At 37.1% G+C, this 12,722-nt stretch overlaps 1 protein-coding gene across 1 annotated transcript in view; it reads left to right on the top strand.

The window, feature by feature from the left end:
* Nucleotides 1-12,722, top strand: part of thsd7ba (thrombospondin, type I, domain containing 7Ba) — a 117,182-nt gene that overhangs the window by 49,003 nt on the left and 55,457 nt on the right. Inside the window, exons 7-8 of the mRNA XM_035676667.1 lie at nucleotides 7,077-7,268; nucleotides 9,287-9,518. Of these exons, the coding sequence (XP_035532560.1) occupies nucleotides 7,077-7,268; nucleotides 9,287-9,518 (424 nt within the window). The remainder of the gene's footprint in view (nucleotides 1-7,076; nucleotides 7,269-9,286; nucleotides 9,519-12,722) is intronic.

The raw sequence follows: 12,722 nt of genomic DNA, 5'->3' as shown, positions 1-12,722 counted from the left end.
TAATGAAAACCTACCCATGAATATTATATTCCATATCTGCCAATCGATCTTCCTAAATGTTGTATACTGGACCTGTAAATAGATACCTCTCTCTCTGATTATCCCCACGTACATACAAATACCCAACTTCCATTTATTGCTCGAGGGTGATACTTTCTGAAGTGCTGACAGTTTTTAAATGGTTCACTTTGTTGTTAGTGTATTGAGTCACTTGGAGCATGATTTTACAAATGCTACCAGTTTGTAGCTGTGTTGGTGGAAGATCTTACAAAGACTGTAATTGTTGTTAATGGTAACATATATTTGAACTCAACTGGAATAACGGAAGTAGGTGTTTGAACTAGCAGGTACCATTTAAGATTGTGAACTTCAATGAAATGACAGACGCCCAGGAGACATGGAAAGTTTTCTCCACTTTGCTCTCTGATTGAGTAAGCATTTGGGTTCCAATTTCTCAGCATAAAACAACCCTGCATTTCAAGCCTCAACACTCATGAAGTTGTCTGAGGAACGTCCATATCTGTAGAAAGTAAGAGAAAGCACTTTCCCAGCAAAGTTTATCTAATGGGGATTTAAATTATTATGGCTGCTCAAGCGATCAGAAAACATTCTCTATCACCTAAATGCCAACTTTTATTGCTTAGCAAATATATGAGGTAATTCCTGAAACCACTCAGGTATATGAAATGGAATAGACTGGCCCAGTGTTTAAGGAAATTTTGGTGCTCAGCCAGGAGGATGATCCAAAGGGATCTACCACAGGGGAAAAAAATGTTGTTACTCTTCTGATGAAAATGCATCAATCTGCTGCATCACATAGTTTGGACACACTTTCAGGTTACTTATGTTTATCCTTCTCTACACCTGTTTCCTGCAATCTGTCAGTCCACTTCAGGAGATATGAGACCTAAAAGAGCATAAAGTATATTATGTATACAGCTACCAATCACAGTAGTTATTACAACAAATTATTACATACCAATTCATGTACTGACACTTTATTATCAGGACACTGTAGAAAGCATATTTTTTTGCTGCTGGTGAATTTAAATTGAATGCAATGTGGATTACTGCATTTCTAATCCTTCCAGTGAAGTCCCAATATAATAAATGTGAGAATGTTACAGTATGTGGTATAAATTTACTGTGTGAGTGTGCTGATTGGCTGATAACACTAAATTGACTGTCAAGGTGTGATTTGGCAGTTCATTTGGCACATAAGCACAGCATAACCAATTAGATTTTTTTGGCCCTCAGTTAATGAGACTGTCTGACTGTTTGATATAATCAATACCACAGGAAATTACATTTTATTTCATAGCACTTTAACATTTCTTTTGTTTCTCATAATAAAGCTTGTTGAATCCCTTTTTTAATCTTTCTCATTGCTGCTTGTTCTATTTCACTGTAATTGCATTTATTCTGGTTCTTTTTTTTTACTTCTTGATATTGCCCCTTACGTCCCCTCACATTGGTTAATTATTCAAAATAATTTCACATTCCATCATGTGGCATACAAAGTAAATCTTTCAAACTTCAAATTATTTTATTGTCAACTTTGTAAAACACAATTATCATCCTCATATTTATGTCAGTTGTGGAAGAAGAGTTGCAGTTATTGCAAAATGAGTTAAAAAATAAGATGTTGTCCCCCACAGGGAGGCTAATGGGTGCTTATTTTATTCCACATTAACTTTATTCAGTTATAAACTACAGCAAAATAAAAAATGCTGTGTTAGCCTAACCTACTACCTTTTTGCCCCAGGCTTAGTAAAGTTGTTTTGACAGCTCCCACAGCTCCCACTCACTGCACAGTGACCATTCACACCAAAGTAGTCAGCCCATTTCCCGGACTAACCACCAACCACAGGGTACGCTGACTCAAACATACTGGATGCATCTGTGACTGACAGCTGACATGACAGCTTTAACCCATTGTAGATGCATGCTGGCTAACCTTCCCAAACCTACAGACACTCTGACATTTCAGAACCCCAAAAAAATAACTCAACAGAATGGTTAACATCAGCCTGATCTATTTATGTTCGTTGTTGACCAGAAACAATGAACTCGGGAAAGCAGCCCATAACTTGGCTGTGTGACTGTCTCTAATAATGCAATTCTGAAGTTACTTGATTGACAGATGAATACAGCAAAAACATTAATTAGTGACCCAGACTAGTTTGTCAGAACCCGCTTTGATATTCACAGTGATTTTGTCCAATTGCTTTTGCCCACCAGCTTTATCTTAAAAGCTCAGTGCTGCACAGAGTGGATGTAATTATTAACTTTTAAGCAAAGGCAAGGACCTCTACTTTTTTTTTCTATTTCTACCTGGATAATAACAATGAATAAGATTAATTGGTGGGTGGGCGAGCAGAATAGAAATCATGTTCAAATTGTATGCAGGAGGCAGTAGTATTATATCTGAGTAAGAGCCCGAACTACAGATCCCTGTATTAATAATGCAAAAGGACCCCTAGGGCAGCCATCTATTTGCAGAGCCCCGCAACCCCCAACACGTAGTCTTACACATACACGCACATACTGAAGTGTGTGACTTTGGATTCATGTTATCATACCATTTTTCTTCAGGCAGTGTTTCCAGGCAGGCAAAGAGTCTTTTGTTAGTTTGGTTTGCTCACATAATTCATTAGTCCTTTGTGATTTTCATGCAGAATGATTGTTGCATAATTACTGATTTTCTACTGTTTGTAAAGGTATAGCAAATATGTCTACCACTGGCAGTAACCAATCAAACTGTTCAATCAAAAGGTATGCCTAGAGCACAAGGAAACCTGCTATATGTTGCATATCATTGCACACGTATATTCTAAAAGTTGTGATTGTAAATGTGTCAAAAAAAGCCTAATATATTTTCACCTTGGTAAGGATGAATGGGGTTAACTTAACTAAGAGTCTGTTTGTGTTCGGACAACCTTGATCACACCAGTTTGTGCAGTATATTGTGTCATAAAACACTTTCTGGAAGTAGCAAATAGATGATCGTTTTTTAACCAGTCACATGGCATTTCAAGATACCCATAAGTCCCATGATGGTTCTGTTTCTCAACTACATAATATCTCGTAGAGAAAAGTGAGATTTGTGAGATTTTTGCTGGCTTCTGTGCTTCTCCTGGCTATGGGTTTTGCTGAAACTAAGGAGCCTTATAACAGTATAGCAGGTGATTGACATGTGCTCCCAAGTGAGTGAAAGACTTTATTATACCGTATAACTTAACCAATCATGTTTTGTAGATTTACAGAATGAATTAAAATCAGTTGAAACTCAAATTCAAATAATTTGTAGATTAGTGAAATATAGGTTGAAAGTAGCAATATGAATATTTTATCTCATAGCTTTTAAATAATAAGCGTAGACAGTGTGAAATGTTTCCTGAAGTATGAATGGATTATACAGACGATGTACTATGAGGGGCCATCATATACATGTATTTTTCCTCAAGCATTTTACTCACATGCGTGAAAGCTTTTCAGTAGTTTTAATGAGAGCTTTTCAGTTGCGAATGTGAGGGTACAATTTATCAGTTGTTTGTGTGAGAGTGTTTAAGTTGTGTATTCAAAAGCATTTCATTTGTGTGTGTGTGTGTGCGGTTTTCAGTATAGTATTTGAATGAGTTTGGTTTCATATGTGAATGTGAGAGGAAAAGTACATGCATGATAATTCTAAACAATGTCCCTTATGGCCCCTCATGATGTACAGTGACATGTGGTATGAGGTGAAAAGCACACGTTTGCATAGCATTGGATGTGCCAATGTCCAATGTATTGAAATGTCACTGTGTTTTAAAGTAAAGTTTTTATTATGTCTGATTTATTAACATTGAAATGTTGACTTGTGTTTTAAAAGATTATTTTACTCTCTGGTTTGTTTCGTGTTTTATGTTTTGTTAATATGCTATTTAAATTCCTGTTCTATAGTCATTTTATGAAATGTTGTGTTTTCTGTTTTGACCAGTGGTGTTGTTAAGGCCACAATACAGTATTTTCAAATGGCATTGATTTGACAGTTTGCATATATAATGCTGTAAACAAAAGAAAATATTACATTTTAAACTAGACCTTTCCAGTGTGCACTGTCATTGTTGGAAGAGCACTATAAATATTGTTTTGTATCATTTGTGTAATGGTAAGGCTAAAATCTATAACTGTTTTGGCATGTCCTCCACCTGAAAACAATGATTTCTCTGTACCTGACGAACTGGTATTCTCCAGCCGTTTCGGTAAAAGTAAGGAACGGCTTACTTCAACAGGAAGTTATACAAGTTAGCAATTTTTCCTTAACTTTAGAAAAAAACATTCTACTTTGCAGTTTCCATTTAAACTTATTACACATTGTCTTGCTGTATTGCATTGTCCATTTTCACATTCCAATTGCAAAGTGGGTCTCTTATCTCCACAACATTTATACAAAACTATATAGATGGTAAAGATACAGTACTCAGTGTCTGTTCCTCTGAATGTGGGTCATAGAGGTTGATTCACAGAATCTATGGTGCATTCCCTGTTTCATTTTATGCTCACTTTGTATAAAGTATGGATGCCTGAAATAATTACCTGGGTGGGAGCCATGGTGAACTAAGACAGTATATCTCCCACAGCTTAAAATCGGCCTGCCAGTTCAAAACAGTTATGTAAAGTATCAGCACTCACAATTCCTATTCAAGTGCTGCAGCCTCCAGATCTTTGTACAGTTGGTGTATTGGGAGATATGCAGTATAATTATAAAGAGTATTCCTGGTCACCCAGAGGTAATTTTCTTCATTTTTTCAGAGTTTTGAATAGAACTTTACTGATCTTTATAACATTAAGACCATCATCAACCATGTAATTCCTTCATGTGTCCCATGGAACTACATACTGTCAATGCTGAATAGCAGAATAGACCTTTTTTACAGCAGCAATCTTGACATGAAATAGGAGATTAATCACTGGTGTTGACAATAATACTAGTGTAGCAACATGCACAAGAGCAGCACCCTAACTCTTTTTGACCTGAATGGGCAAGCTGTCAAGTCAAGTCAGTCAAGCTGAAGTCAAGCAGCAGAGGTTAAGTGACAATGTGCAATACTTCCAGCCCATTTCAACTAAATATGCAAAAGTAGGGTGTTTATCCTTTTCTGGACGGGTCAATAAAAAAAATGTATAGCCACTTGTTCAGGAACCATTTCACCATTGAATGGGACCTCAATAAGTATAATTGGAATCACCTGTGTTTACCCTTTTATTTCATGTCAAAATGGCTGCAGTGAAAAAGTCTGTAGTTTGTTTGTAAACTTGAACATGCAGCACTCCATCTTATATCCAATAGTATGTTCACCAATGAAAGAAATAATGCATACAATACATTAGCCTGTGGGGCTTTGCCATTACTTTGAGCAGACTAACATTTCCTGCTGGAGATACTCCAGATACTTTGATGGCTGGAGATCTCTGATGTTTTAACTTTATGGGCAAAAGGTTTTCAAACTCCCCAAGGGAGTCTTTCACATCTATCTGATGAGGCGATACCTACGTTTGCTCTCTCCACTGCCCTTCTCTGCATCAAGGGTATTCACTTGGAAAGAGAAAAAAAGACAAATTGATGACAAATCTGCCCTAGGGTTGTTATTGTTAAACCATATTCCATGATGTAGTGGCAGAGTTCAACCAAGTTAATGATACTGCTGTGTGTGAGCGTATATCCAAAAACAATGCTTCAGCTGCTGCTGGCATTGTTTTGACATCAGGATGGCATCCCTGTTTCTGAAATTGATCTCTCTCTCTTGGACAGACAGACCTTAGAGAAATCTGTGGCACTCTGCTAACTCTGGGTTGGGTCCAACAACAAAAAGAAAAAGGAAATAAGGATGGTATTTTAACAGGGGTATTATTCGGTCATTTGTGAGAATATGTTTCTGTAATTATAGTATTTAATTACACAATAAGAGAGCCATTATCATGGAAGTACAGTAAAGAGAAAATCCTCTGTCTTTCCTGTATCTGTTTTACTCCTGAAAGAAGAGTTAACTGGGAGCTGTGATAAATATTTCATAACATGACTGCAAGATGAAGGCTGAAGGATAGCTTTTAAAACTTGCTCAGAATACCAATGGGATGGCCTTATAATTTTCTTTAGATGAAATTAAATTGTATTTGTGTTTGACAGAATTTTTCTAACACTTAAGAAGGATCTCTGCTTAATGTTATTGTAAATCTTTTATTGAAGAGGAAATTTGTTTCCCCCGAAAGGATGAAAAACGTTTTGTATTTGACAAACTTTTCCAATATAGAAAAAAATAATTATCCTGACACTAAACATAACCCTAAGCCTTATTTGACTAAAACAATTTAAAACAACATCATGCTACAAATTATAATAACCAATTCTTGCTATCAACACCCATATAGGCCTCTTATACACCTGCATTACCACACGTTCATATTCAGATTGTATCTAGATTTAGTCTGATAATGTTTCGACCTGACATTAACATACATCAACAGTGAGATCCCATCATGATCTATGTCCATGCCACAACTGGGTACCTCATCAGGACCACATCCCTCTCTAACCCTTGAAAAAAAAAGCAGGCCGTACAGAAAATGGTAAATAATGGAAACACAACTGAGACAAGCACAGCATGTCAAAGTAGCTGACTGTTTACGTCCAGTTGTACTCTTTGAGGAACTGTATTTACACTTTATTTGGATCAGAATTAAAATCTTCTCACCTCTGGAGGCAGTTTGTGTATTTGGATCACAATCAATCTTCATTCACATGTGCATTTTTGGTGTAAGTTTTAATCTGATCAACCCAAATGCATAGGGATGCCTGTTATAATGTTATACTTTTTCTGTGCTTCTCGTATACACTTCCATGCATCCCTTACCTGAACTGAGAAGTAGAGTAGCCCTCAGTGTGTGTTCATTTACACAAGGTTGTACCATCTTGATTGCTATCTGATCAGGTGAAGAAGTGCAATGGGCTTCATCTTAATTAATCTTCATACATGTTGAACCCTTGAAGCTGATGTCTCCATATCAATTTTCTAATCTTAAATTGCCTTCCTCAGGGGAAGATGTGCCCATTGCCCTCTGTGAAGCAGACCGTCCTCCCACAGAAGTGGCCTGTGAGGTGCCGTGTTCTGCAGACTGTGTGGTTAGCTCCTGGTCCTCGTGGTCACCCTGCTCACACAGTTGTGCCACCAAGAACGCGGAGGGCCGACAGAGCCGCACTCGCACAGTGTTGGCCCTCCCAGGGAAAGGTAATTAAATGTTCCTTTTGACTTGTTTGGCTTTTCACCCTCTTTGCTGTGTTTATCGCTGTGTTGTTTTTGTGTTAAACTTCCTAAATAACAGTTTTGAATCAAATAAAATATGAGAACTGGGATGTTTCTTCCGTTTTTTGTTAATCAGGCATTTTGAAGATAGACTTTAGATTAAAGCTTTGATTTACAGTGTAATTTCGTTACATACAGGGTATTTAAACACAAAGCACTACCACTAGATACAAGGGTTTCCCACCAAGAAGAGGACAGAAATAAATGACCCTGTGTGGTTCATTAAATTATCTGGTACATGTTAAATATTTACAGTACAGTAATATATAGTATACATTGTTACTGGGTGACAAAGGAAAAACAAGATGACAATACTGATTTTTGAGAAACATTGAAAATCATTTCAATTACAATGTATTTACAAAAAACTGCTGTTGTAATAAAATAAATTGCACTATGATGTTTTTCAAAATGGAGAACTCAAAGCTCAGCTCAGGAAAGTTATAAGAATGATTTCACCAACACTGTTTTGGCTGTTATTGCTGTGGATTTCTCATGGAGTCCTATTAAGACGTTTTTCATTTCAAAAAACATTTGAAGTTTGAGTTGACCATCCATTATCGAGAGCTCTTTTCTGGCCAGTATTTTTCTGCCAGTGTGTTTTTAAGTCAGACAGCAGAGCCTTGGCAGCCAGCTACTACCCATTAATCCCTGTAACCAAACACATATCTGCAATAACAGCTGATGAAAGAATCTCACAGTTTAAGTCGGGGTCCAAACTGTGCTGTTTATTACTATGTTGCTGGCTATCTGCTTTCTGGCAGAGGTGCTGTGTGAGTGTGTATGTGTGTGTGTGTGTGTGTGTGCTGTGTTTGTGTTCATATGCCTGCTTGTTTGTAAGACTGTGTGACAGTACAGAACAACTGGAGAATGCAAAACAGACTGGAAAGTTCAGGTGTGTATTGGTCTTGGTTCAGTAACAAACTCATCTTAGCCCTTCTGCGAGTCACAGTTCCCTTTAGGGCACTTACCACTCTCGAGATGACACCCATGATACTACTTTTTTTTTTTTTACTACTGTCCCTTGTTTTACAGAGTAAAACTACAGATTATGTATTCTTTTTTAAATCTTAGCATGCCCCTTAATGTTTGTGCATGTGCATGTATGTGATACATACACAGTTTACTTGTGAATGATTGTATGTGCGTGTGTGTGCAACAAAAATGTACACAATAGATGAAGACAAAGTTCTGAAATGACACAGTAGGATTAAAAACACAGATAAAACACAAAATGTAAAAATAGCCCAAAATCAGGCTGCTATTGCATAGAACTGAATGATGCACTATAAAAACGTATTTCCATGGTGATAATACACCCATTCATCATGCATTTTCTTCTTAAATGCACTCTATATGTGAGATTTTGCCTTGTAGTTGTTACATTAGTGTCACCTGTCTGCAAATAGAGAGAGAAACATCACATAGTAGTAATAATGTTGCCCTTTGATTGCTCTACTGCACAGCCGCACACACCATGTTGATGAATCTGTTTTCACAGATTTTATGCTTTCAATGTTGCCATTGAGGTTGAATATAGAACTATATGTTATTTTTCCAAATAATGACTCAATATATGACACCAAAGGTGTCGGGAGCAGGGACTTAAAGAGATGGTTTAGCTGTGGGCAGTGTCTACAATGTTGTTACAGTGACCTGACTGTGACTTTTTTTTTTCAATTCAAACTTCTACAAGTTGTAACTTGTAAAGTGTCTGCTCAGCTAACACGAACAAACATTTGTTTTGTCGCTAAGCAGCCAGAGGTCAGTGATAATATTAGCATCTCCAGCTACTAACTTCAGCTTGATACTTTTTGTGAAAATCACCCTGAATAATAATGTGGCTTTTCCTGAACTAACACTAGTTTTAGCTTCTTCATAAATACTGCAAAACCTCTAATTAATCTTTGATTGTATGATTTTTATTGTGTGTTGGTGGCCAGGAGGAAAGGAGTGTCCAGCTGCTCCAGCCCTAGAGGAGTGGAGAGGCTGCAATGACCACCCTTGTATGGTGTTCTACTGGGAGGCCTCAGCTTGGGGTCCCTGTATTGAAGATGCCTCCATGAATCTCAATGGAACCAGCTTCTGGAACGGGACCCCTTCCTGTTCTGTTGGTGTTCAGATCCGCAAAGTCAACTGTATGAAGATGAATGTTGGACCTGTCATAAGTAAAAGGTACGTTCTCTGACCAGGCACCTCTTAAGCATCTCATTTCTAGAAGGTCAGAGGTAATGCAATAACTCCTTCAACTCTATACTATACCTCAATGTTGTGATTTTGCACATAACATGTTATACTATATCAAACGAGATGTTTCTACAGTTTAATATGTTAGTCTGCAGGCATGTTTTTTACAGTCTGTTGGGAGGCAAATCAATAAGTCACCTCCTTCCTTCCTCCTGTTTTCCTTTGGATGGAATTGAGTCCGATTTGATCAAATGTTGGCTGCATTTCTGTAACATTTGATTTTTTGTCTGATAGTTAAAAATAATAATTACATGTATCAAATGTGCCAATTAAAATGTCTGTTCTTGAGTCATTATGCCAGTAAAGCAATGGCACTGTGTAACAGAATAGTTTATTCATCTTATTCATCTATCCCTGTCTGACACTGCTACTTAGTTTTACATAGCAGAAAATTGATCCCGAGAGAAACAACTGGTAAAATTATGGGCGAGGAGTAAAAGAGCTTTATAAAATCTGGGGAGGAGTTGAGAGGTGATCATATTTCTCTTACAAAAAAATCATTTAAGTTTTAAGTTTCCAAAAAGCATTTTACTTTGAGATAGTGTATGCCTTTACTTAAAAATGACCCAGAAGACTTGATGCACTGTGAAATTATATCCGCAGAGATTATTGAACTCTTCTTTTGTGCTTTCTGCCTGTGTTTAGGATTTTTTTTTATGTGAACCTGATATTCATTTTGCTTATGTTCAACCATTATCTACTCCTTTTTCTGCAATACAATATCAAACACTGCTAAAGGCTTTTGTGCTGTCACTGTAATGATGTTATAGCCCACACCAGAAAGATAGATTTATAAATAATTCACAAAATTTGCCCTTCTTTAGCTCGATATATTATTGACAGGGTCATAAAGTGGATTATGAAGAGGCTTTTTTCTTATGAACATCCTATCTCCCGCCACAGAGGCTTTAATGAAAGCTGTCATTTCTGCTACACCAACAGATCTTGCCTTTACAGTATGCTGTGAATTCAATGATGAATTGCTATTCATGTCTAGCTATAGAGTTTAAATTTAATGTAACAGCATCTAACACATGCCTCAGCACGTTGCTATTGATCATAGTTGACTTTGTCTATCAGTAACAAGTTACTGGGACTGTCTGCTGTTTTTCCTTTATGTACAGAGTGTACGACTCAATCAGGGTTTCAAAACTCATACAGCATTAATACACAGAAGACAGATACACTGCGGCTGCATGTTTCCTAGACTGATTCAGAGTGATTTGGAGTGTTCAGCTTCTGCCATTTTCATGGCTTTAACCCCTGTTTATCTTAAAATGTGTTTGATATGCAGGAATGTCCTTGATATTTCTAAATCGTTCTCATCTGAGGAGCAGATGCACCCTGAATATATTTGATATTGAGCTTCTTGAGAAGGGTCACTCCAGTCAGTAAACATCTAAGCATTTAATGCTTAGCAATAATCTCCGCAGTGAGCAGTGGCTCAATGAAAGGTTAGTAGGTGTTTATTGGTACCTGTTTGTAGCCAAAACAATTAGATTTTCAGTTTAATTTCTGCTCCCTTTTGTCACATATTGAAGATAAAATATGAATTAACAAACTAAAGCAGTGGCGACAAGAGTGTAACCTATAACAGTTTTTGTGATGTACTGTATTGGTACTAAATTATCATTTTTAATAACATACTGTAATGATGTAATTAGGATGATGCAATTGCACATGGTAATATCAAAACTCATTACACTTAAAAGGCCCAACATTTTTTATATTTGTTTTTTAGTTAATTGTTGGAGACATGTTGTTTGTTGTTAACTATGTTCAGAGGAGACAAAGCACATCATTTAGTCATTTAGTTACTATCCTGTAAAACAACACTCACTTAAACCTCAATATGAATGTTTAGTATTAATATTATTAGTGTAAATATTATAAGCTAACTTGTTATTATACGAAAATGATGAATTAGGTATTGCAATTTTGAAGACATAATTAACAATGTGTGAGAGACATTTAATGTTTCCAACCATGTCACAGTTGAACACCGTGGCCTTGACTGTAAGTCTGATTCCCTCATTCTGTGCGTACCACACGATATTCCCCCAGCTGCTCTGTTGCGTTGCCATGCCCTCTGGCATGCATCACTGCAAAGAGGGAGAGAGAGAGGAGGGATAAAGCTGGGGAAGGATGGGTTTTATGTATCTTGCCTCCTTATGCTTTGGCATACTTTGATCTCATTCCTGTGCGTGCTGGCTTTCTGCAGTTGCTAGGATGTGGCACCATGCTGGGTCTCTAGTGAGACCTGGATCTGGTTGTCGAGCAAAGGAAGTCACTCACTCTGAAAAAATTGAGATGTCGATGTGTGTGTGGGTGTGTGGGTGTGTCTGTATGTTTGTGTGTTGGCGTGGGGGAGGGGGGGATTGGCTGCTACTTGATGAAGACATCAAAGCTTAGATTTATTTGATTTAACATAGCTGCATTAATCCACACCACTTCAAGGTTGGCGCGACACACAAAATGCAACACAGCCAAAGGGTACATTACAGATACGTTACACAAGATGTGTAGCAGCCTTATTACAGAGGAAATATGTGATTATTTTCTATTTCAAGATGCAGAAATTGGTAAAAGTCTGTGAAGTGCTCTCTAAAACCTATGAGAGTAATGGTGTCCTTGGTGTGGCAGGAATGATTCATTGGTAAACAGTTTGCATATCCTCACTTTTCTCAGGTTTAATTAGCAGCCATGCTGTGGACTTTGATTGATTTTTCCTCCTTGAACACTCTGTCTCCTTGGTGGCAACAAAAGACTGCTGTGGCTGTTCTGTACATGTATACAGGGAGATAAATGCACTTACCTGGTTGTTTAAACTGATCCGAAATTTGTTCCTTCTAGTTTACACTGACCTGGTTACACATTTTATACATTCACTCCATTCGATGTACTATGTATCATTCCATGAAAACAAGTAGTGTAACTCTTTATATCTTGAATATTGTTATTGATTATGCATGTTAGTTATTCTTAATTTATTTATTTATTTGCAACCTAGGGCCAGTGGAACAAAATAACATTGATATATTATCACCTCATGAAGCTGATATATGTTGAATTAATTGCAAATCCAGAAACATTAATTGGAATAGATTCCAATTATTACCTGATGTTTAAAGC

This window comes from Morone saxatilis, unplaced genomic scaffold (genome assembly GCF_004916995.1).
Source record: "Morone saxatilis isolate NCDOM2014 unplaced genomic scaffold, NCSU_SB_2.0 Contig5, whole genome shotgun sequence".
In the NCBI taxonomy this organism is placed as follows: Eukaryota; Metazoa; Chordata; class Actinopteri; family Moronidae; genus Morone; species Morone saxatilis.
Note: the sequence above shows the minus strand (reverse complement) of the source record. Positions and strands in the feature narration are given on the sequence as shown.